General features: G+C 48.2%; 1 protein-coding gene across 1 annotated transcript; it reads left to right on the top strand.

Moving 5' to 3' along the window:
• Nucleotides 1–4,081: 4,081 nt before the first annotated feature.
• On the top strand, nucleotides 4,082–26,040 carry MTNR1B (melatonin receptor 1B; the record flags this gene model as incomplete). The annotated part of the gene is given in 3 exon segments (NM_001130938.1): nucleotides 4,082–4,818; nucleotides 22,348–23,283; nucleotides 25,907–26,040. Coding segments are annotated over 2 exon segments (1,131 nt in total). The 5' UTR covers nucleotides 4,082–4,595.

Raw genomic sequence — 26,040 nt, 5'->3', positions numbered from 1 at the left:
CTTGGCCATTAATCAGCCACAAACCCTGGTGTGTTATTTGTCTCTGAGAGTCTGTTCCTTTCTTTCCCAGCTGGACCAGTCACACCTGCCTCCCAGGCCTCACAGAGCTGATGAAAGGAAGGATGAGATGGCCTGGGTAAAAGCAATTTGGAAAGATTTCAAGTATTATCCAGAGTGCAAGATATTCTTGTTGGGGTGTGGGAAGATGACCTTCTGTGAGCACATTTCTATCTGCATTTGGACTTGGGGGCTGGTGTACAAGAATGCCAGTTCCACTCACTTTTGGAACCCTAGGAGCCTCCATAGGTATTCAAAATGTTGATTTACTTTTTAAAGAAATCAGCCAAGAATGTTGAACTCTCTCCTCTGTGTCTCTCCCTTCCCGTTTCTGGGGTTTGAATTTTCCTCACTGTGAGCAGCCACTACCAGTCTCACCTCTTGGGGAAGAAACTCTTCTGTTAAAAGGCCTTGGCCTGGAGCACCAGCAGCAATCCCCGCTGTTCCACACTTGGTCATTAACGCGGGAACTGCTCTCCAGGCAGACATTCTCTCTGCAACGGAAAGGAAGTCTGCAAAAGCGGGGCAGGATGCAGACGTCTGCAAACCGCTCAGCAGATTCTGCTACGCATGGCATCAAGTCCAGAGTCGAGATGACTCTAAAGTCCAGTTCCTGCCACTTCTCTTGCCCAGTATCTCAGCCTGAGCTTACTTCTTCTAGAATGTCTTCTCAATTATTTGAACGTGATACTCTCTGAAATCCCCATCACCTTGGATGTCATAACTCCAGCCTCCCTGTCATCATAACTTTCGCCCTAGGTTTGCTTTAGTTTGTCTTGTTGATAGCAGGGTGGATGCTGTTTCGCTTGAAGATGTATGAATCACCCAAAGTCCATCGCTTACATTAGAGCTCACTCTCGGTACTATTCATTCCATGGGTTTGAACAAATGTAATGACGTGTACCCACCATTATCTCACACAGCGCAGACTCGCTGCCCTCAGAGTTCTCTGTACTCTGCCTAGTCATCTCTTTCTCCCCTAACCCCTGGCAACCACTGCTCTTTTTACTGTCTCCATAGTTTTGCCTTTTCTAGAATATAATATACTTGGAATCATATATAGCCTTATCATCTCCTGGAGAAGGAAATGGTAACCCACTCCAGTATTCATGCCTGGAAAATCCCATGGATGGAGAAGCCTGGTAGGCCATAATCCATGGGGTCAAAAAGAGTCGGACACGACTGAGCGACTTCACTTTCACTATAGCCTTATCAGATGGCTTCTTTCATCTAGTAATATGCGTTTAAGTTTCTTCCATGTCTTTTCATGACTTAATGTCTCAGTTCTCTTTAGTGCTAAACAGTATTTCATTGTATGAATGTACCACATTTTACCCATTTATCTATAGAAGGACATCTTGGTAGTTTCCAACTTTTGAAAATTATGAGTAAAGTTTCTATAAACATCCATGTTCAAGTTTTTGTGTGGAGATAAGTTTTCAACTTTGGAGAAATACTAAGGAGTGCAATTGATGGATCATGTGGTAAGAATGTTTTTAGTTTTGTAAGAAATATCCAACCTGTCTTTCAAAGTGGCTATAACATTTTTCTGACCTTTTAAGGCACGGCCTGGGCAGTTTTGCCAGGAGACAGCAGGCTGCAAGTTCCCCGATCGGGAAGATCCCTAGAGGAGGGCATGGCAACCCACTCTAGTATTCTCGCCTGGAGAATCCCATGGACAGAGGAGCCTAGTGGGCTACAGTCCAGAGGATTGCAAAGAGTAGGCCACGACTGAAGCAATTTTGCATGCATGCACGCACCCCAATTCTTACTGTCCGAAGGTCTTGAGATCTCTGTTTTGGATATGTGCATGATCCCAGTCTAGGGCAACCCTGGGCAAAAACTGTGTGTTTCATACACAATCAACCAGTTGTGTGTCATGAGTGTTTCTGAGCGGGAGCGACACGTTATACTTAACTAATTGCTCTGGGGGCCGCTGACAGGGAAATGTTACTTTTTGTTTGTTACATGTGCACTTGTAAGAACAGGGAAAACATGGCTGTCCCTTCTATGACAATGCCCCTGGGGACTTCCTGGCGGTCCAGTGGCTAAGACTGCAGCTCCCAATGCAGAGAGTTCCCTTGGTCAGGAAACAGATCCCGCATGCTGCAACTTAAAGAGTTCGCATACCGCAACGGAGATCAAAGATCCCGTGTGTTGAAACTAAGACCTGGAACACCCAAATAAGCAATTAAGAAAAAGAGAGAGAATTTAGTTTATTTCATGCCCCTGGACACTCTTGCCATCCAGCTGTGTCTTCCCCTCATCCCTGTCACTCACTACTCCTCATTTACTGGGGATTCACACCAAAATCATGAGTTTCCTTTTCTCTCATCGCCATAATAGTCAGCCTGTAACTTCTCAAGTCCTTGACCTTCTCAGTTTCAACAAGCTTTCTCCAGCGACCCACCCCCATCCTCACTCTCAGAGCCCTCACATTGATAGAATCCATAATTCTCAGAAACCTCAGTGTCAAGCAAGTCACTTTCCCAATATCACAAAATTTTTTTTTTTCCAGATTCACCCACTGCAACTTGTTAAATCCAACCCCTCCCATCCCTGACTCCCACCTCTTTCGATGACTAGTAGTCCCCTTTGTTTTTTCATCCTCTCCCATTTAAGGTCTTCCTGGGGTCCATCTTCCCACCATGCCCCCCAACTTCCTTCTGTGAGCTGCTCCTCACTGGCAAATCGACATTCTGGGTGAGCTTCACTCTGCCTTCTCTTCATCCACCCCGAGCAGCTCCCAGTTGCTGCTACAGAGCCACCAACAAGGCTGACGAGCTTCATTTTGAGCCGTCATCTTAAGCTGCATCGGGTCGTTTCCGTCTCCTGATACACCTGCTGCGTTTTCTTAAAGTTCCTGTTTTCTGCAATGACATTTCAGGCCTCCTGTCTTCGTCTCCCACACTCTTTCCCCCTGAATCCCAGCTAATGAGGTAGCCCGGAGCTCCCTGAGAAGATGGTAGCCAGAGAGGAACTCCCCCATCTCCTGCCGATTTAGAAACACATCCAAATTTGCACTGGCTTATGCTTCATTTCCCCTGTAGGGGGGAAAGCCTCTCTCTCCTAACAATGATCTGCCTTCCTTGGGCTCAGATGCGCTCACCTCTCAAGGCATTTATTGCTTTAACTATAATCTTCTCCTGCAACATCACACCGTTAGAGTTCCTCTCTCGGTTCTTTTGTTTCTGTTTTTTTTTGTGTGTGTGCAGAGTGGGAGAGTAAAATGTACATTAATAACACATACCAATAACATCCCAGAAATTTATTCCATGATCTGTTCCAGTCAATCTTCACCTCGCATTGGGCAACCACTGTTCTGATAACTATCACCATAGATGAATTTCCCTGTTTTTGGACATCATACAATCGGAATAATGAAGAATGTAGGCTTTTATATCTTGCTTCTTTTGCTCGACATAATACTGTTTAGATTAACCCATGTTGTTGTGTATCTGTAACTTTTACTGATGAGTCATATTGACAATTAACAATTGTTTTATCCATTCCTCTCTTGAGGGACCTTTGGGCTGTCTAGGCTACTATAACTAACCCTGCTCTGGACAATTCTTGCACAAATTTTTTTGTGCACATATGTTTCATCTTCATTTCACTGCAGGTCAAAAAGTGGAATATGTTTAATTGTATAAGAAACTACCAAATAGCAGTGACTGTACCATTTTTCATTCTCATCAAAGCAGGTCCTTTACTTCTTTGCCAAATAGATTATCAGCCATTTTGATTCTAGTGATGCAAAAAGTGGGTAAGACAGTACTTGGCATAAAATTACCCTGGAGAGGGACGAGCAATTGTTATTATAAGATTAAGTGCTCACACACTTTAAATAAAGGGCATCTGCGTTTCTTCTTTCCTATAACCATACTGCACTCCTCTTTGTGGTCTAATCCCTTCAAAAAACACCTTATAATAACCCCCACTATTGACCATGCATCTTTTTAAGTACTATTATGTTTAAAAAGATGTTCGTAAGTATTGTCGCGGTTTTATAAAGAGGACAGGGCTGAGGCATCGCCAAGACTTCTCAGGTAAACAGCAAATAAACAGCGCAGGGTCTTCCTTCTCCTGCTGCTGCCTGCCTGATCTCTCCGCGATGCCTGGAGGTATGTATTCGCTTTAGAGGGGCAGTGCCCTTCTGACAGCCAATCAGCAGGTCCTGACGAGCAGCACCTTTTCCAGTCCGAGAATCTGGGTGTCCCTGGACACCCAGCTTCTTGTGCGGCGCGCTCAGGCGCTGAGGCCGGAACCGGGCCAGGCACGTGCTGGGCTCCGGGCGGCGCGCCGTCGCACCTGCTCCTGGGCGAGCCAAGCGGAGACGCGCTTCTTTCAGCAGCGCCTGCACCCCAAATGCTCCTCTCCGTTTTTCTCCGCCCCCTGCCCACGCTTAATTAATCATCTCGTCCAGGTGCCTCGGCACTGGCCTCCTCGCTGGTGCGCGGGGCTGGGCGGGGAAAGGGGCGCCCCGCCTGCGGAGAGACTGGGTGCGCCCTGGCTGGCGCGGCGCCGGAGCGTCCGGGATGCCTGAGAACGGCTCCTTCGCCAACTGCTGCGAGGCGGGCGGCCGGGCCGAGAGCCCCCGCTGGACTGGCGCGGGCGGCGCGCGGCCCTCCGCGGCGCCCCGGCCTCCCTGGGTGGCTCCCGCGCTGTCCGCGGTGCTCGTCGTCACCACCGCCGTGGACATCGTGGGCAACCTCCTGGTCATCCTCTCGGTGCTGGGCAACCGCAAGCTCCGGAACGCAGGTGAGCGCTGCGCCCGCCGCCGCGTCGGCCGCTCCCGGGGGCCGCGTCTCTGGTCTAACACTCACCGCGCAGTCGGCCGCCCGGTCTGTCCTCCGCTCCCCGCGCCGCCTTCCCTTCTCTCAACAAGTCCCCCAGGTTTGGTCTTGAACCCAAACTTAGGTTGAGTTTGCTGCCTTTCCCCAACGTGTGGCTCTTGGAAACGCTCCGGGAAGCACTTGGCGCATCAGTGCGGGCGTAAATCGGATAAAGTTTTTTTCGCGCGCTTCTTGGCAGAGCAGGGAGCTGTGAAAATAGGAGCGTCTGAAAGTCAAAGCTGTCCAAGGCGCTCCAATTTTTGCAGATTTGGATGGTGCCCCTCCGTGGCCACAGGAATCTCGTCTTCAACACCTCCCTCCCCTGCCAAGCACAGTGGTTCACGCAGCACGTGCTTGGAAAATATTTACTGAGACAATGAGTAAATTAGTGGAAACGCTCTAGAGAGATTTGGTCCGATACTTAGCTCCTCATCTTGGTTCCAAACAAGATTGCAAAGGCAGCCGTCGGCAGCCTCTACTTGGTGGGAATTGCATTGTTTTCAAATAACCCCGTGTTTAATGAAGACAGGGAATTCGTAGGACTAAACGAAGATTAAAATAATAATTTGGCAAAATAGTGTTGCAATCCTATTTCTCCCTTTCGATACACTCGTTTCAACTTTCTCATGTGTAGGTGTGCCAGGGAACAAAACCAGAGGGAGGGAGTCTCTGAACTCTGACCCCGAGGGTCATCGGAGCATGCTGACCATCTAGCTTTTGGAGAAGCTCAGTGACCCGTTTGTCCATTTGTCGTTTCCCTGTTTGGGCCTTAGGGGCAACTCAAATGTTAGAGTGAATTAAAATGAAAAGATAGCAGAAAACCAATCAGATAACTTATTCATGCTTTTCTAAGGAGGCAGACCATTCAGAAAGGCTATTTCTAGTACATTGTTATAAACACTTTATGTGACCCAGTGACTCCCAAGCTTTTTTATCTAAAAGAACAAACAAAAATGTGGGCTTCTATCTGTAATATTGGAAACCACATTTGAAGTAATTGTATGGTGACAGATGGTAACTATTTATAGGGATCATTTTGAAATGTATAGAAGTATTGAATCCCTGTGTTGTGCCCTAGGAACTAACATATTGTTATAGGTTAGTTATACTTCAAAAACAAACTCAGAAAAAGAGGTCAGATTTGTAGAGCCAGAGGCAAGAGTTGAGGGCAGAGGAAACTGGATTAAGGCAATCTAAAGGCACAGACGACCACTTCTAAGATAAATAAGTAGTTGGGATGCGCATGGTAAATATAACTCTGCTGTATGTCACATGACAGTTGTTGAGAGTAAATCCTAAGAGTTCTCATCACAAGGACATTTTTTTTCTGTTTCTTTTTGCATCTGTTTGAGATGATGGATGTTCACTAAACTTATTGTGGTAATCTTTTCATGGTGTATGTAAATCAAATCATCTTGCTTTGCTCCTTAAATATACCGTGCTGGGTCTCAATTACATGTCAGTTAAACTGGAAGGAAAGGAAAAGTTAAACTTTCTAACTCAGTCATTTCAGTGGTGGTGACTTTTATTATCTGCAATAACTTTTTCAAGATATTGTTGTGTCCTTGGAATAGAGGCTTATCTTCTAGGAAAGAGCCGGTTAAAATCATTTTGATCATATTGTCTTTTGTAGCAGCCACAAGGATTCATTTCCTGCCCAGGGAAGCAGGGCTTCTCTCCCAGATTAACCAGGTGTTTAGAGGAGCCTTTGTGGGCTTCCTCCGTTGGGCGAGGTGGCTGGGGCCGGGTGCTGTTTCCTTTGCCTGAAGGAGGCAAGCTTCTTCTCCCCTCCTCCATCCGCAGGCAAGCTGGCCTCTTCTTCTCTCCTAGTGAAGTTCACAGAGACCTTATTGCTTTGAGAGTATGGCTGGGGTAGGTAATGAGCGTGTTAAAAACACTAGCACTCCCTGCGTTCATCCTCCCTGTGTCTTGGCGAATCTGCTACAGCCCAGCACCAGAAAAAAGAATTTAATACCATATCTGTGCGTGAAAGTGACAGTAGCTCCGGCGTGTTCGACTCTTTGCGACCCTACAGACTATACAGTCCGTGGTGTTCTCCAGGCCAGAATACTGGAGTGGGTAGCCGTTCCCTTCAGGGGATCTTCCTATTTCTGACAGTTTCCTGCCCCAGTCACGCAACTTAACCAGTTTTTATTTGACCCTTGGCTTTATTGCTAATGGTCATGAAAAAGCATTTGGCAGACTGAGATTTCACAAGACGCCCGAACACCTACAGCACTTTGAATAGTCAGCACCCCTTCTACTATTCATTGGCTTCCCTGGTAGCTCAGCTGGTAAAGAATCCACCTGCAATGTGGGAGACCTGGGTTTGATCCCTGGCTTGGGAATATCCCCTGGAGAAGGGAACGGCCACCCATTCCAGTATTCTTGCCTGCAGAATTCCATAGACAGAGGAGCCTGGCAGGTCAGAGTCCACGGGATCACAAAGAGTCAGACGTCACTGAGCAACTAACATGCACACACACATATATATAATTTATATATAATTTAAAGGAGTCGACACGACTGAGCGACTTTCACTGCTATTCGTCAGGTTTTCCTCTTACTGAAGAGTTTGGAGTTACTTTAAGAAACATCTTGGACCTTTCTGTAATTGAGTCTAGTTCTTTAATTCATCCGTATTAAGAAAACAGGGCTGTAATAATGAGAACATGTACATTTACAATAACTCAGGCACACAGCACACATTAAAGTCACAACCGCATTCTTAGCAGGTGTCATTATCCTCTACTTGACTATTATAAACTCAGTTTCTCTGTCTGGCAGATTCTTATTGTTAATAACAGGGATGTTCCATAGCAGTGTAGATGGTTAGATTGACTGTACTTTTGTGGGCACGGGGGACTCCCCTGTCTGCGACTTCTGTGCTCATGCCTTGGGCTTACTTTCTTAGAGATGGTGCTAGAGCGTGCAGACAGGAAGGGAGGGAGGCAGATGCAGAGCACTGCGCCACTTAGAAGGTAAGGTCAGGAGTCTGTTTCCCTCCCTGCTGCGCTTCCGAGCCTTACTCCTTGTATGGCGCGGGCGGTGTCTCCACTTCCCCGCGTGCTCCCTGGGGACCCTCCGCACCCCAGGCTCTCCCGGAGCGTCTGGGGACTTCTCCCGGTGCCCGCCCCTGCTGTTCGACCCCTGTCCAGGCCTCGCCAACATCCACCCCTGTATTTTCTGTTTTCCTTTCCTGCTTTTACAGAACCTTCCTCCATCACCTTCCTTCTTTCTCGCTGTGTTTTCAATTTCTCTTTCCCTTTTGCCCCTCTCCCCACCTCCACACACTGGGGATCCTTTGATTAAAAGAAAAAGTAATCTTTCCTTGGTCTTATGTGTCCTTCTAGCTTCATGACTCCTTTCTCCTTTTCAGCAGACCTCTGACTCACGGTTTATATCCATTAATCACTCATTGCTCCCCATTTCCCCGAGCCCCCCCGGGTCTGCCCTCCTGGGAGATGCCCTGTGCTGTGTTCTGCTGGGGGCTGCGCCCTCCCGGGACCTTCCATTCCCTTGACTCACCTGATGCTAGTTCCTGAGCCTCCTTCCTCTCTTCATCTTTGAGACACCCGATCCCTGAGAGTCGTCACTGGTTCCTTTGTTCCCCAAGTCCCCCTGATTTTGGTCTCACAGTATCTCTACATGCCCCAGTCCACACTCTTATCCTCCCCTAAACAAGCCATGTCCCTGGTCCCCAGACAGCTTTCCCCGCCCCTCCACCCTCCCTGTCGCCATGGCCAGGCGCACCCCTGCGTCCAGGGACCACTTCCTGCACCTACAGAATGGGGCCCGGCCCCTGGCACAAGCCTGCGGGACTCCCCAGGGTCACAGCCCCCGCTCTCGGCTCCGGCTCACAGAGACGGGAGCTGCTGCCACCCGCTCCCGGCCTGTGTTCTCTGATGTTCTCTCTTCATCTCCGGAAGCTCCCCTGCCTCTTTTTGGCTAGAGAATATCTCCCTCAAATCCCTTACTACCATGGCGGCAAGCAGTTAAAATCCTGAGCTCGGGTTTGATCCCTGGTCAGGGAAGATCCCATATGCTGTAAGGCTCAGCCGAAAAATGGAGGCTCCTTCAGGCTCTAAGAATTGCACACCAGCTGCAGACCTCAAGGTCGCTCAGTTGGTAAAGAATCTGCCTGTAATGCAGGAGACCCAGGTTCAATTCCTGGGTCGGGAAGATCCACTGGAGAAGGGAGAGGCTACCCATTCCAGTATTCTTGAGCTTTCCTGGTGGCTCAGTGGGTAAAGAATCTGCCTGCAATGCAGGAGACCTGAGTTTGATCCCTCCATTGGGAAGATGCCCTGGAGAAGGGAAAGGCTACCCACTCCAGGATTCTGGCCTGGAGAATTCCATGGACTGTATAGTCCTGGGGTCGAAAAGAGTCGGACTCAACTGAGCCACTTTCGCTTTCTTTTTGCAGACCTCAAAGTCAAATTTGACTAGGAAAAGTAGCCAACATAGAGGTAGACTGTCTTCTCCCAAGACACTAGCTCAACCCCTTCCTCAGCCCTCCTGCTGGTTGTTGGCTCTATAGTTAATATCATAAAAGGCGTGGTTACTGTCTCCCCCCACGACCCCGCCCAGTCCACACAGCACTTCCCTTGCAGTGCCACTTTGAGTTTTTTCTGTCTCCACAGGACTGTGAAATCATTGAGAGCAGAGACTTTTATTCCGTTTCTGAAACTTAATCTAGGTCTGCTGAAACAAATTGAAATGGACAAAATAATCAAGAAAGCAGTGAGATAGGAGGTATTAATTTTGCTTCATGAGGTGAGGTATACTCAGCACCACTCACACCATCAGTATGAATCTCAGGGACCTGAATTGCCATGAGCACTAAAAGCCCAAAGTATATCTCATTCTTGTCCTCAAAAGCTGACTGGTACCTTCTCTAGAGTGTACTGACCCCTGTTGTTCCTCGTGGCCAGCCGGCTCCCTAAAATTGTGCCCCAGTGACTCCTTGGGGAGTTTGTTTTTAAATTTTTATCGGTGTTTGTTGATGTTGTTCAGTCACTAAGGTGTGTCCAGCTCTTTGTGACCCCATGGACTGCAACACTCCAGGCTTCTCTGTCCTTCACTATCTCCCACAGTGTGTTCAAACCCATATCCATTGTGTTGGTGATGCCTCCAACCGTCTCATCCTCTGTCGTCCCCTTCTCTCCCGCCTTCAATCTTTCCCAGCATCAAGGTCTTCTCCAACGGGTCTTCCCCAAAGTCAGCTCTTCACATCAGGTGGCCAAAGTATCGGAGTTTCAGCTTCAGCATCAGTCCTTCCAATGAATATTCGGACTGATTTCTTTTGAAATGGACTTGTTTGATCTCCTTGCAGTCCAAGGGACTCCCAAGAGTCTTCTCCAACTATTTGAGTATAGTTAATTTACAGCGTTGTGTTAGTTTCGGGGGGAGAGCAAAGTGAGTCAGTTATACGTATACATGCATACGCTCTTTTTGAGATTCTTTCCCATCCACGCCATTGCGGAGTACTGAGTAGAGTCCTGTATGCTCTACAGCAGGTTCTTACCAGTTATCTGCTTTATATATAGTAATGTGTATGTGCCTCTTGCCCATTCTGGCTTGAGGCTACTCACTGTAAACCGCCTATAAAATGGAGCCTCCGGTCATTACCCTGCACCATCCAGACTGCCAGCCACACAGAAAAGAGCTGAGAGAAACGTGTCCTTACTGTAATGCAGAGAGAGTCTCCATCAGCTAGCGGAAGGCACCACGGCATCCATGGTTCCTGGCCTACCGGCACAGGGATCCTAGTTTCCCAGGTTATGATCAGGAGCCACTGCCTGACAATGGATTCTTATTCTGCAGGTGGATTAGGAGGCTGTCGGGGAGGTGTTGTTAGTGAGTGGAGGTATGGCCATACCTAGGGCATTCTTGTAATTTGTAAGGAAGAAGGATGTGGAATATCTGACGTTGGGATTACCCAGAAAGACATGGAGTGCTTGCTGAATACCCAGGTCCTTGTCTGGAATGCACTCTGTCGCTTGGACGCCCAGCAGTGAGCAGGGTCTGCATCATCTCTCACCCAGAACCACTGGCTGCACTGCAGACTTCCTGGGGGGATTTCAGCCTGGCCCTGTTGGCATGCCCCGTTAGATTAGAGCAGATCCTGAATTGAGGAGGTATATGGTGATTTATTTACACATCACAGGCTGACCCTGAGCTAAAGCTTCTGAAGGGCCTGGAGGAAATGTTTAATGGGCCCACAGCCCCCGCCATCCAGGCGTTACCAGGTAAGTGGCCCCGCCTCAGCCAGGCTTTATCCACCATCAAGCACTCCTGGAGACATCCCTTGGTGGCAAGCATCTTCTGAGCTGCTGAGCCTTCAGGCTTTGGAGGGCTTCTTATCAACTGAAAACCAAACTGTGCTTCATTAGACTCCTTCTCTGATGTTGCCTGAGCCTTCCAATTTCACATTTTAGCTCTAAGTATTTTCTCTTTACTGAGAACAAATAGAAGCATTTTAAATCTCTTAATTATGTCTTTTAGCCAAATAGCCAGAAAGCTCATAATCCTTGATAATTGCCCCCTTGGAGTCCTCAGTGTCCCCAAGTGTGAACATTTTCATGTTAGACTGCCTTTTTTTCCTCCCCACAAAGTTTGGTGTCTGTATTTAGCATGATATGCTGCAAAACTCAGAAAATCCTGTGCCCTATTCTGTCTTACAGTTTAAGATACTGATGGCTGAAAGAGGAAAACTTAGGGTGTTAAGTCCCGGTTCTGAGGGAGTTTACGCTTTAGAAGCAATGTCCTAACTTCACCATTCTCATGCTATAGGACTTCTCACATCTTCTCTCCCAGGGAGCCTAGTCCAATATTATGAGCCTCTTTCTTGTTCTTTGTAATAATGATATCAAGTTGTCATAATTTTATGCAATTATAATAATATATGACTGATAATATAAATAATAATGCAGGTGATAATAATATAAAAATCCCAATAATAGGTAATAGCTAAGATTGTTAGACTAAGGCTAAGATGTGAAGAGGGCTGAATGCCAAAGAATTGATGCTTTTGAACTGTGGTGTTGGAGAAGACTCTTGAGAGTCCCTTGGACTGCAAGGAGATCCAACCAGTCCATTCTGAAGGAGATCAACCTTGGGATTTCTTTGGAAGGAATGATGCTAAAGCTGAAACTCCAGCACTTTGACCAACTCATGCGAAGTGTTGACTCATTGGAAAAGACTGTGATGCTGGGAGGGATGGGGGGGCAGGAGGAGAAGGGGACGACAGAGGATGAGATGGCTGGATGGCATCACGGACTCGATGGACGTGAGTCTGGGTGAACTCCGGGAGTTGGTGATGGACAGGGAGGCCTGGCATGCTGCGATTCATGGGGTCGCAAAGAGTCGGACACGACTGAGCGACTGAACGGAACTGAAGATTGTTATACACAGGCTTAGCAGATGCAAACTGTTATATATAGAATGGATAAACAACAAGGCCTTCCTGTGTAACGCGGAGGATTATGTTCAATATCCTAAGATTAAACCATAATGAAAAGGAATATAAGAAAAGGAGGTGTATACATGTATAACTGAATCACTTTGCTGTACAGCAGAAATCAACACAACACTGTAAATCAGCACATCATTGCAAATTAAAAAAAAAAGACTACTATGTGCTTATTATGTGTCAGATAGAAGCCTCTCTCATCTAAAAGAGAGAAAAAGAAAAAAATCTTCCACAGCCTCGCTATCAAAGGATAGCCCTTTCCAAGCACCAGTTCGTTTCCCTCCTCTTGAAGGCAAAGCAGATTAGGAGGGTGGCCTCCAGTGCAGGAGCGTGTTCTCCAGCACTCACCAGGCTCGCCCTTGCTCACCCTGCTGGTCTCCTAGCTGGCAGGTGAGAGGGCACTGTTTTGCACTTTCTCACTCTTGTGATGACCAAAAACTCCACACCGTTAATCCCTTTGACGTTTCTTTTTCCTGATTTCCTCTTGTTTCTCTTCTTGTTTTTTTTTTTTTTTAATTCCTCCCCTCTTTCTCTGTTCACATATTCTGGGTGCTAATGTCTTGATCTGTAAAATGGAATCAGCTGATCCATCATAAAATCAGCCATAAAGGATTCCTGTGAAAGACAATTGAGTCACTTAGTGTGAGTGCATATTGTAACCATTAATGTGCTATACCGATGGTTTTCTTGTGGTTATGTGTGTCAGTGGCTCAGTCACATCGGGCTCTTTGTGACCCCAGGGACCCCGCCAGGGTCCTCCCTTCCTGGGATTCTCCAGGCAAGCATACTGGAGTGGGTTGCCATTCCCTTCTCCAGGGGATCTTCCCGACTCAGGAACTGAACCCGGGTCTCCTACATTGTAGGCAGATTCTTTACCATCTGAGCCACCAGTTCAGTTCAGTTCACTTCAGTCACTCAGTCGTGTCCGACTCTTTGCGACCCCATGAATCGCAGCACGCCAGGCCTCCCTGTCCATCACCAACTCCCGGAGTTCACTCAGACTCACGTCCATCGAGTCCATGATGCCATCCAGCCATCTCATCCTCTGTCATCCCCTTCTCCTCCTGCTTCCAATCCCTCCCAGCATCAGAGTCTTTTCCAATGCTTCAGCTTTAGCATCATTCCTTCCAAAGAAATCCCAGGGTTGATCTCCTTCAGAATGGACTGGTTGGATCTCCTTGCAGTCCAAGGGACTCTCAAGAGTCTTCTCCAACACCACAGTTCAAAAGCATCAATTCTTTGGTGCTCAGCTTTCTTCACAGTCCAACTCTCACATCCATACATGACTACTGGAAAAACCATAGCCTTGACTAGACGGACCTTAGTCGGCAAAGTAATGTCTCTGCTTTTGAATATGCTATCTAGGTTGGTCATAACTTTTCTTCCGAGGAGTAAGCGTCTTTTAATTTCATGGCTGCAGTCACCATCTGCAGTGATTTTGGAGCCCCCAAAAATAAAGTCTAATACTGTTTCTACTGTTTCCCCATCTATTTCCCATGAAGTGATGGGACTGGATGCCATGATCTTCGTTTTCTGAATGTTGAGCTTTAAGCCAACTTGTTCACTCTCCTCTTTCACTTCTATCAAGAGGCTTTTGAGTTCCTCTTCACTTTCTGCCATAAGGGTGGTGTCATCTGCATATCTGAGGTTATTGATATTTCTCCTGGCAATCTTGATTCTAACTTGTGTTTCTTCCACTCCAGCGTTTCTCATGATGTACTCTGCATATAAGTTAAATAAGCAGGGTGACAATATACAGCCTTGACGCACTCCTTTTCCTATTTGGAACCAGTCTGTTGTTCCATGTCCAGTTCTAACTGTTGCTTCCTGACCTGCATATAGGTTTCTCAAGAGGCAGGTTAGGTGGTCTGTATTCCCATCTCTTTCAGAATTTTCCACAGTTTATTGTGATCCACACAGTCAAAGGCTTTGGCATAGTCAATAAAGCAGAAATAGATGTTTTTCTGGAACTCTCTTGCTTTTTCCATGATCCAATGGATGTTGGCAATTTGATCTCTGGTTCCTCTGCCTTTTGTAAAACCAGCTTGCCCAACATCAGGGAGTTCACGATTCACATATTGCTGAAGCCTGGCCTGGAGAATTTTGAGCATTACTTTACTAGCATGTGAGATGAGTGCAATTGTGAGGTAGTTTGAGCATTCTTTGGCATTGCCTTTCTTTGAAATTGGAATGAAAACTGACCTTTCCAGTCCTGTGGCCACTGCTGAGTTTTCCAAATTTGCTGGCATATTGAGTGCAGCACTTTCACAGTATCATCTTTCAGGATTTGAAACAGCTCAACTGGAATTCCATCACCTCCACTAGCTTTGTTCGTAGTGATGCTTTCTAAGGCCCACTTGACTTCACATTCCAAGATGTCTGGCTCTAGATTAGTGATCACACCATTGTGATTATCCGGGTCGTGAAGATCTTTTTTGTACAGTTCTTCTGTGTATTCTTGCCACTTCTTCTTAATATCTTCTGCTTCTGTTATGTCCATACCATTTCTGTCCTTTATCGAGGCCATCTTTGCATGAAATGTTCCCTTGGTATCTCTAATTTTCTTGAAGAGATCTCTAGTCTTACCCATTCTGTTCTTTTCCTCTATTTCTTTGCATTGATCGCTGAAGGCGGCTTTCTTATCTCTTCCTGCTATTCTTTGGAACACTGCATTCAGATGCTTATATCTTTCCTTTTCTCCTTTGCTTTTGCCTCTCTTCTTTTCAAAGCTATTTGTAAGGCCTCCCCAGACAGCTGTATTGCTTTTTTGCATATCTTTTCCATGGGGATGCTCTTGATTCCTGTCTCCTGTACAATGTCACGAACCTCCATCCATAGTTCATCAGGCACTCTATCTATCAGATCTAGGCCCTTAAATCTATTTCTCACTTCCAATGTATAATCATAAGGGATTTGATTTAGTTCATACCTGAATGGTCTAGCAGTTTTCCCTGCTTTCTTCAATTTGAATCTGAATTTGGTAATAAGGAGTTCATGATCTGAGCCACAGTCAGCTCCTGGTCTTGTTTTTGTTGAGTGTGTAGAGCTTCTCCATCTTTGGATGCAAAGAATATAATCAATCTGATTTCGGTGTTGACCATCTGGTGATGTCCATGTGTAGAGTCTTCTCTTGTGTTGTTGGAAGAGGGTGTTTGCTATGACCAGTGCATTTTCTTGGCAAAACTCTATTAGTCTTTGCCCTGCTTCATTCTGCATTCCAAGGCCAAATTTGTCTGTTACTCCAGGTGTTTCTTGACTTCCTACTTTTGCATTCCAGTCCCCTATAATGAAAAAGACATCCTTTTTGGGTGTTAATTCTAAAAGGTCTTGTAGGTCTTCACAAAACCATTCAACTTCAGTTTCTTCAGTGTTACTGGTTGGGGCATAAACTTGGATAACTGTGATATTGAATGGTTTGCCTTGGAGACGAACAGAGATCATTCTGTCGTTTTTGAGATTGCATCCAGGTACTGCATTTCGGACTCTTTTGTTGACCATGATGGCTACTCCATTTCTTCTGAGGGATTCCTGCCCGCAGTAGTAGATATAATGGTCTTCTGAGTCAAATTCACCCATTCCAGTCCATTTTAGTTTGCTGAATCCTAGAATGTTGACGTTCACCCTTGCCTTCTCTTGTTTGACCACTTCCAATTTGCCTTGATTCATGGACCTGACATTCCAGGTTCCTATGCAATATTTCTCTTCACAGCATCGGATCTTGTTTCTATCACCAATCACATCCATAGCTGGGTATTGTTTTTGCTTTTGCTCCATCCCTTCATTCTTTCTGGAGTTATTTCTCCTCTGATCTCCAGTAGCAAATTGGGCACCTAATGACCTGAGGAGTTCCTCTTTTGGTATCCTATCATTTTTCCTTTTCATACTGTTCATGGGGTTTTCAAGGAAAGAATACTGAAGTGGCTTGACATTCCCTTCCCCAGTTGACTGCATTCTGTCAGACCTCTCCACCATGACCCATCCGTCTTGGGTTGCCCCACAGGCATGGCTGGGTTTCATTGAGTTAGACAAGGCTGTGGTCCTAGTGTGATTAGATTGACTAGTTTTCTGTGAGCATGGTTTCAGTGTGTCTGCCCTCTGATGCCCTCTTGCAACACCTACCATCTTACCTGGATTTCTCTTACCTTGGGCTTTAGGTATCTCTTCATGGCTGCTCTAGCAAAGCACAGCAGCTGCGCCTTACCTTGGACGAGGGGTATCTCCTTACTGCCGCCGTTCCTGACCTTCAACGTGGGATAGCTCCTCTAGGCTCTCCTGTGCCTGTGCAGCCACCGCCTCTCGGGTTGCTCCTCCCTGCCGCCGGCCCTGGCCTTGGGCGTGGGTGGCTCCTCCCAGCTGCCACTCCTTGCCTCGGGTTCAGGGTAGCTCCTCAGGGTCACTGCCCCTGGCCTCAGGTGCAAGGTGGCTTCTCTGGGCCACCCCTGACCTCGGACGCAGGGTGTCTCCTCCCGGCCGCCACTGGCCTTTGATGCAGGATAGCTCCTCTCGGCCATTCCTGCGCCATCGCAGCCTGGCACTCTAGGCCGCTGCCCTTGACCTCGGAAGTGCGGTAGCTCCTCTCGGCCATGCTTAGTGCGCCGGCTCGCAGCCGCCTGGGAACCACCAGGGAAGCCTTCTTGTTATAACCAAGTCTAATTAAAGTATAAAATGCCTCCATAAGAGTTTCCAAGCAATGCTTTGATGGTTATGATATAAGATTTTGTGGTAAGCATCTTATAGAGCTTCCCAGGTGGCCGAGTGGTAAAGAATCCACCTGCCAAGCAGGAGACGCAGGTTTGATCCTGATCCCTGGGTTAGGAAGATCCCCTGAAGAAGGAAATGGCAACCCACTCCAGTATTCTTGCCTGGAGAATTCCATGGACAGAGGAGGCTGGTGGGCTACAGTCCATGGGGTCACAAAGAGTCAGATATGACTGTGCCACTGAGCACAGCAAAGCAATAATCACTTTAGTTACTAAGTTGATGCTTGTGCTCTTAAATATATTTTTAAGTGGTTAAAATATCTCCATCTTATTTTTGCATATGCTATTTGCTTGCTAAGTGTAAGTTAAAATTATGTTAGATTTCAACTGAGCCCTTGTATGATTTACCGACACAATCCAGGGTTTTCATAATTTAATTTTGGAAGAAAACAATGTTCACCCTCAAAGAATTTGGGGATTAATTAGGAACTCTGTTTGTTGTTCAGTCTCTAAGTTGTGTCTGACTGTTTTTTTGACCCCATGGACTGTAGCCTGGCAGGCTTCTCTGTCCATGGGATTTTCCCAGGAAAGAATACTAGAGTGGGTTGCCATGCCCTCTTTGAGGGGATCTTCCCAGCCCAGGGATGGAACCTGGGTGTCCTGCACTGGTAGGCAGATTCTGTAACACTGACCCACCAGGGAAGCCCAATTAGGATCTTATGTTAATATGAAAGGACATTATTTTAGTATTTGTGAAGAAGTCACATTTTTAATAAATTACCTACTCAGTTATTTCAAATGCCTATCCCTGAATATAACTAAAAAGAATATCTCACATTTGTTTGAAGATTATTATTATTTCTTAAATCCTTTCCCATGCAAGATCCCATTTGAGGTAAATAACCATCCTGGGATGGAGGCAGGCCTGTAAGAAGGGCCTTTGTGATTTGTAGCTGATCCCTTGGCTGGTCGTGCTTGACCATCCTCATCCCCACCCCACTGCCCACTGCCCTCAGCCCCAGGATGACTGGATTCTTCCCCAGTGTTCTCACCTCCTCATGCTGGTCTCCTGCCCAGCTCTCCCTCCACAAAAAGGCAGTTTCTGTGTCTCTTTCCCCAACAGCACTGTGGGCATCTCAGTGGCAGGGGCATGTCTTTCAGCCATCACTGTGCCCTACCCAAGCATGATAGGTGCTCAGTGGACACAACACACATTTTTGAGTAAGTGAGAGATGGAGGAAGACCTCAAGGCATGGGAAGTTTAACCTTGTTGGAAAGGATTACAGAGATGATAGTGTTAACTTCCCCATCATAACACTCACAGTGTCTCACTAAAAACTGTATTTCATTAATTTACCTGGCTGCCCTGGGTCTTAGTTGCAGCACGCCTCCTGTCTTCGTTGAGGCATGGGGGTTCATTAGTTGCTGCACGCAGGATTTTTTTATTTACAGCATGCAAGATCTAGGTCCCTGACCAGGATCAAGCCTGGCCGCTCTGCACGGTGACCACTAGATCACCAGGGAAGTCCCATTACATCTCACTTTCATTTCATTGTCCCCTGTATGAGACCATGAGGTTTGTAAGAGGAGAAGATGCGTCATTCTTGCTTACCCCATACCCTCAGCCCCAGCGTAGTCAGAGCATCTGGCTGAGCCACCAGGGAAGCCAACAGTCAGAGCCAGTACCCAGTAAATACTCAGCAGTATTTGTTGAGCAAATGAGTCCACAACTATCTATTTCTGCATTGCTACTTTTAGCTCAAAGAGCAGAGACAATTAAAAACCAACACATTCTTCTTAGAAAACAGAGTGGACACAGGAAAGAGGGATGCAGAATTCTTATGAAGACCGGATAGCTCAACATGTGCTGGTTCTCTTCCAGATTAACACATCCCCACTGAGGACTAGATTTCCTGAAAAAGGAAAAGTAGGCCGAGAGGGAGGGGACCGTGGTGGCTGTGTATGTGGAAGGATGTGCTTTGTGTATGAATACTGGAAGGAGTTCCATCCATATTAATACAAAACCCTGTTGTGAAGGTCTGTCTCCACTAACATGCCCTGTCTGATGGAGGCCGACGAAAATAAGTCATGCCAAGGCTTGTGAGATAAATGCTCGTTAGAGGCCTGTGCCCGGGGTGATGAGCAGCACTGTGTGTCCTGCTCGATTTCTCACCTGTCTGTAGAAAATGGGACTGGAGAACTCAGCCTCCCCTCTCCTCTAGACAGAGCCTGGCTTCTTAGAGATGGGAAACACGGCAAGAATTTTATTCCTCTAATTTGGAATTTTGTCAAGAAAGTCTGGAGACGATAGGATGTCTGGGCAGATGGATCTACAGCAGGAACTGGTTGATTTCAGCCTTTTAGGAACAGCCAGAGTAATGGGGAAGAGTAATTGAATCACTTTCCACGTGGAGCCGAATGTGTTCTACCCACTGTTTACAGGCTGTTTGCCGCCTCTGGGGCGTTATTCTGGGCTGGGCCAGGTTAACACCGCACAGCTTGACTTGCTTCCTGAGAAACAGCGGGCTGAGCCGCACCTGCTCCCAGCCGTTCGAGCCTTTGTCCGCCCGTGCTTGCAAGGGCTGGAAGCTCCTTTGCCACCCTGCCAGGAGGCCGTGGGCCCTGCGGAGGCTAGCATCCCCACATTGGAAAGAAGGGATTTTTGTCACAGAAATAGCCATGCCACGTGTGTCTGAGGAGGGGAAAAGAGGGCTCCAAAAATAAAGAACAGAACTGACAAAGCAGTCGTCACAGAGAAAAGAAGTTCAAGGACTTGGTCAAGTTAAAAAGTAACAGCACTGCGATTACCCCAGGTCACTCCAACTTCCAGTGCCCACTTCCAAATGTCAAAACAACAGTTAATTTCTCTTTTGTGTGTGTTCCACAATGGCGGCATCAGTTTACATTCCCACCAACAGTGTATTAAGGTTCTGTTCCCTTTTCGCTCCATCCTCACCAGCATTTGTTATTTGTGGGGTTTTTTTGGTCATAGCCATTCTGATCAGTGTCGGGTGATATCTTACTGTGGTTCTGATTTGCATTTCTCTGATGATTAGTGATGCTGAACATCTTGTCATAAGCCTGTTGGCCATCTGTGTGTCTTCTCTGAAAAAACATCTATTTAGGTCTTCCGCTCATTTTTTGATCAGTTTATTTGTTTTTTTTTTATATTGAGTTTATGAGCTATTTGCATTTTGGATATTAACCCCTTATCGGACATACCATTTGCAAATAGTTTCTCACATTCAATAGACTGTCCACATGATCCATCAATTCCACTGCTGGTTATATGTCTGAAAGAAAAAGAAAATACTAATTCAAAAAGATACACATGCACCCCAATGTTCATAGCAGCATTGTTTGCAATTATCAAGGTGTGGAGGCGATCGACAGATGACTGGATAAAGAAGATGCGGGGTATACACATACACAGTGGACTCTCACCCAGCCCCAACAGTGAGTGAAGCTTTGCCACATGCAACCACTTGGATGGAACTGGATGCCATTCGACTTGGTAGAATAAGTCAGACAGAGAATGACAAGCATCGCGTGTTTCCATTTCTATGTGGAATCTAAAAATAGAACAAATAGTGACTATAACAAAAAGAAGCAGGGTCACAGATACAGAGGCAAACTCGTGGTTATCCGTGGGGTGAAGGTATGGGGGAGGGGCAGCATAGCAATAAGGGATTCAGAGAGAAAAATACCATGTGCAAAATAAACTTTAAGAATTGCACAGGGAATACAGATAATATTGTATAATAACCTTAAATGGAGTACAATCTATAAAAATACTGAATCACTATGTTGTACGCCTGAAACTAATACAATATTGTAAATCAACTCTAATTATTCCTGAGTCATCTGACAACAGATTTGAAAGAGGTAATCCCTCACTCTCTGAGACCAAGTAAGGTCTAAGTAGTAGAGTCAGAAGGGCTTCTCAAGTGGTGCTAGATGTAAAGAACCTGCCTGCCGGTGCAGGAGACATAAGAGACACTGGTTCAATCCCTGAGTCAGGAAGATCCCCTGGGGGAGGGCATGGCAACCCATTCCAGAATTCTTGCCTGGAATCCCATGGACAGAGGAGCCTGGTGGGATACAGTCCATGGGGTCACACAGAGTCGGACACGACTGAGGTGACTTAGCATGCATATGTGGAATCAGAAACTGAAATCTACCAGTGGAGACAGAACATGGCCGAGAATTAAATGAAAAAGCAGGAGATTCCCCCACATCCCAAGCAGGTCCTGAGATGTGCCCTTCTTGCCTGTAGTACCAGCATGAAATAATTTGAGGGGGATTTTCTCCCATTAACTAAACAGAGTCCCGAAATAGTAGAATAGGAAGGAGTCTCACAGTTTACCCTAAGGCAGGGTTCTCCTCCACCATCCAACCTGTATTTGAAAGTCTCAAGAGACAGGGAAGCTCACTGCTTGGAAAGCACTTTCACATGTCCAAATGAGCTCCTTTCTATTCAGTTACACCCTGTTTCCTTCAGACCCTTCGCTGGTGGCTCAGATGGTAAAGAGTCTGCCTGCAATGCAGGCGACCCAGGTTTGATTCCTGGGTCAGGAAAATCCCCTGGAGCAGGGCTTGGCAACCCACTCCAGTATCCTTGCCTGGAGAATTCCACGTTCAGAGAAGCCTGGAGGGCTACTAGTCCGTGGGGTCGCAGAGAGTCAGACACAACTGAGTGACTAACACTTTTCCCTCAGATCCTAACTTAGCTCTGGACTCAGGAACAGTTGGGTCCTGAGAACTCCCAGGGAACTAACAAATGTCGTTTCAGTTGTTTCTGAGTGAGGTGACCTCAAGCATCTGAGGCTAAAACAGACATTTTAAGAAGCCTGCTTGTGGGTCTCCCAGCTTCCCCAGGAGTCTTCTCTGAGGTGGGGTGACAATGTGTATCTGGACAGGGAGGACTTTCTCTACCTTGTAGGTCTGTCTGTAGCTACAGGTATAGAATCTGCTTTTCCTGAGGGTCTAACTTGGGGGCACTCCCAACTGAGTGGCTCTGAGCCCCCTTTTCCCAAATGCCCTTGGGATCAGACCTGGCTCTTCTGATTGCTGTGCCTTTTGGGTCCTTTCCTTCGGCCAGGTGCTTTGAACCCTTGAGGTGGTCACTGCAGCCTCTGCAGGGGGCCCCCAGATGCATGGTGACAGTGGCACATCGGTGTCCTGGGAGAGTCCCTCCTGGGAGGGACAGAAGCTAGAATATTCTAGAGGATGGAGATCGCAAGGTCTCCTCCTGACTCTCTCTGCCTGTTTCCCGCTCCAGGTAACCTGTTCTTGGTGAGTCTGGCGTTCGCTGACCTGGCCGTAGCCCTGTACCCCTACCCGCTGACCCTTGCGGCCATCTTCCACGACGGCTGGGCCCTGGGGGAGGCGCACTGCAAGGCCAGCGCCTTCGTGATGGGCCTGAGCGTGGTCGGCTCCGTCTTCAACATCACCGCCATCGCCGTCGACCGCTACTGCTACGTCTGCCGCAGCGTGACCTACCACCGCCTCTGCCGCAGCCGGCACGCCGCCCTCTACGTCGGCCTCGTCTGGCTGCTCACCCTGCTGGTCCTGCTGCCCAACTTCTTCGTGGGGTCCCTGGAGTACGACCCGCGCGTCTACTCGTGCACCTTCGCGCAGACGGCCAGCGCCGGGTACACGGCGGCCGTGGTGCTCGTGCACTTCCTGCTGCCCGTGGCCGTCGTGTGCTTCTGCTACCTGCACATCTGGGTGCTGGTGCTGCGCGCCCGCAGGAAGGTCAAGGCGGAGAGCAAGCCGCGCCCGGGGGCCGGTCGCGTGCGGAGCTTTCTGAGCATGTTCGTGGTCTTTGTGATCTTCGCCATCTGCTGGGCGCCGCTGAACTGCATCGGCCTCGCCGTGGCCATTGACCCCGAAGAAGTGGCTCCCCGGATCCCAGAGGGGTTGTTTGTCTCTAGCTACTTCCTGGCCTATTTCAACAGCTGCCTGAACGCCATCATCTATGGGCTCCTGAACAAGAACTTCCGCAGGGAATACAAGAGGATCGTCTCTGCCCTCTGGAACCCGCGGCGCTGCCTGCAGAGCTCTTCCAAGGGCAGCCAGGCTGAGGGCCCGGGCAGCCAGCCTACCCCCGCTGATAGCGCCCGGGACCCTGTGCAGGCAGATAATCTCCCACCTGATGCCCGGCCGGGCCACGCACTCAGGAAATGATGGGAGAGAATCCACTCCTCGCGGGAGGTCAGCCGCCTGGGCTGTGCCAGCCAGAGGACAGCGTGCGTCTGGGGGCCTTTCACCCTGTGGACGAGAAGCCCCTCAGCACGCTGGGGTCAGGCAGCCAGGGACCCCTGCAGGTCCTGGAGGCCGCGTCCCGGCGAGAACATCGGGCCCAGCCCGCCCACAATCCGGGTGTGCCAGGCCTGGTCCCGCATGGGCGAGGAAGGAGCAGAAGGCAGAGGGGCCTGGGGTGCAAGAGGCGGCCTCCTCCCCACTGCTGCCCTCCTGCTTGGGCATCCTGCTGCTTTGGCCCCCTCCTGAGGGGCTGCAGGAGTCGAGGGCTCCTGTGTGAGCTAGGCTGGAAGGAGAAGCTCTGCAGGGTTAGAAGAGGGGCGCTCTGCAGGTGCCGCTCAGAGCACAGCATCCTGCACCCCAGCCCTGCCAGGATCTTCCCTACACACGTGTTTGCGTGTGTGCAAACCCACACACACCACATCACACACCTTCTGTATACACGGTGCACACCACTTACATCACACTACAGACAACTACAGACACACCCCATCACACATGCCCCCCTATACACACTGTACACCCCACTCACACCACACTACAGACACTACACACACACACACAGCTCCATATACACTGTACACACCACTCATAGCACACTACAGACATACCACACACACACACCCACCCCTATATACACTGTGCACACCACTCACACCACACTACAGACACTACACACACACACCCACCCCTATATACACTGTGCACACCACTCACACCACACTACAGACATACTACAGACACACACAGCCCTATATACACTGTATATACCACTCACATCAAATAACAGATATACCACACACACAGCCCTATATAAACTGTATATACCATTCACACCACACTGTAGACACACTATATACCACATCACACAGACACCCCTATATACACTGTACACCCCACTCACACCACACTACAAACATACCACACACACACATCCTATGGATACTGTACACCCCACTCACATCACACTACAGACATACCACACACACACCACATCAGATACACACACATCCTATGTACACTGTACACCCCACTCACACCACACTACAGACATACCACACACACACACACACACACACACACACACACACACACACACACACCCCTCAGGCATCTAGAGTGGAGCCTGCCCAGCTTCCTTTCCTGGTCCCACCCTGTTCAAGCTGTGCCACTTGCTTGCGTGGTTGGCAGACCCCTTCCCCCTGTTTTCCTCAGTTGCTCCCCTTTAAACGGAGACCGTGCCGCCGCCTGCCCCCTCAGGGCTGTGTGAGGAGTTGCTGGGATGACACGGCCCGAGAGTGCGGGCGTGGCTGGCACTTAGCATCGTTCCCTCGACATTCTTCTACCTACAGAGAGTGGAGGGTGACCCGGAAGGAGAGAAGCAGGCACCCGAGAAGATGGGGGTGGAGGGAAGAGGACGGGAAGGTGTGTGTGGCAGTGGGGGCACCTCTGCCCCAGGGCCTTCCTCAGCCTGTGTATTCTCAGGGTTTCCCCCCAACACTTAGTAGCATTGGAATTTTGCTACTGAACATTTGGTAATCATATTTAAACACTTGACCTTTCTAATGTTTTGGGACATTCAGTCGGCACTGTCGCTGAGAGAGGGCTTCCCAGGTGGTGCTGGTGGTAAAGACCAGCTGCCAGCGCAGGAGACACAGGAGATGTAGGTTTGATCCCTGGGTCGGAAAGATCCGTTGGAGGAAGGCATGGCAACCCACTCCAAGAGTCTTGTCTGGAGAGTCCCATGGGCAGAGGAGCCTGGCGGGCTACAGTCCCTGGGGTCACAAAGAGTCGGACCCGACTGAGCAACCAACACACTGTGCCACCTGGAAACTTGGGGGCTCCAGGTACTGGATATGTGTTATCTTGTTTAATTCTTAAAAGTCCTGGAAAAGATATTACCCATGCTTGTAGGAAGAAACTTAAAGAAGAGACTTTAAGAAGTGATGTGATTTCCCAAGCTCACAGAGCTTATTGAGTTCAAAGCTAGGTGTGGAGCCTGGGGCTCTTGTTATTTGTTGTTTTTGTTGGTTTGTTCATTTGTTTGACCTGGGAGGTTGTCAAACAGGAGATTTTGACTGTGCAGATCTTGGGAAGGGTCTTGGAATCTGATTCTGACCCTGGTGGTCTTTAACCAGACTGCTAAGAAAGTAGATGTTCCAGGTTTTGTGACTGAAAGGTTGGGATTCAACTGCCCAGTGTGGAGAGTCCCACCCAGGGAGGCCTCCCAGTCTAGGCCTCAGACAGAGACACACAGGAATTCTACGGCCTCTCCCGGGGCTGCAGCCACTTTTCCCAGTCTGGGCAGTTCCGCTCCCCTTGCCTCCTGCCCCCAGGCACCAACTACAGGGGCTGGCTAGCCCCTCCTGACGTGAAGGCGGTGGGGTGTTCCCCACCTTCTCCTCTTGCCCTGTATCTTTTCGCTCTGGGTTGAGTGTGTGACGCAGCTGCTGCTCAGTAACTGTGGTTGAAGGAGTAAAGCTCACTTCGGTTCACTGGACCCGCAGATGTCACCTGGCTTGCCAGGGTTCAGTGCTGACAGTCCACTAACTGGGACCTTTTTTTCCCCCACAGGTTTTGGTGATGATCCAGGAGCTGAGAGAATGGAGCGATATGGGGAAACCCAGGGCATCAGGCATGTACATACTTACATGGGATGGCTTCTCACTGTGGACTCTGATTTTAAATAAAGATTATTATGATTTTGCTG

This window comes from Ovis aries, chromosome 21 (assembly GCF_016772045.2).
Source record: "Ovis aries strain OAR_USU_Benz2616 breed Rambouillet chromosome 21, ARS-UI_Ramb_v3.0, whole genome shotgun sequence".
NCBI classification, from domain to species: domain Eukaryota; kingdom Metazoa; phylum Chordata; class Mammalia; order Artiodactyla; family Bovidae; genus Ovis; species Ovis aries.
The sequence above is the reverse complement of the archived record's forward strand: the minus strand, read 5'-3'. Positions and strand labels throughout refer to the sequence as shown.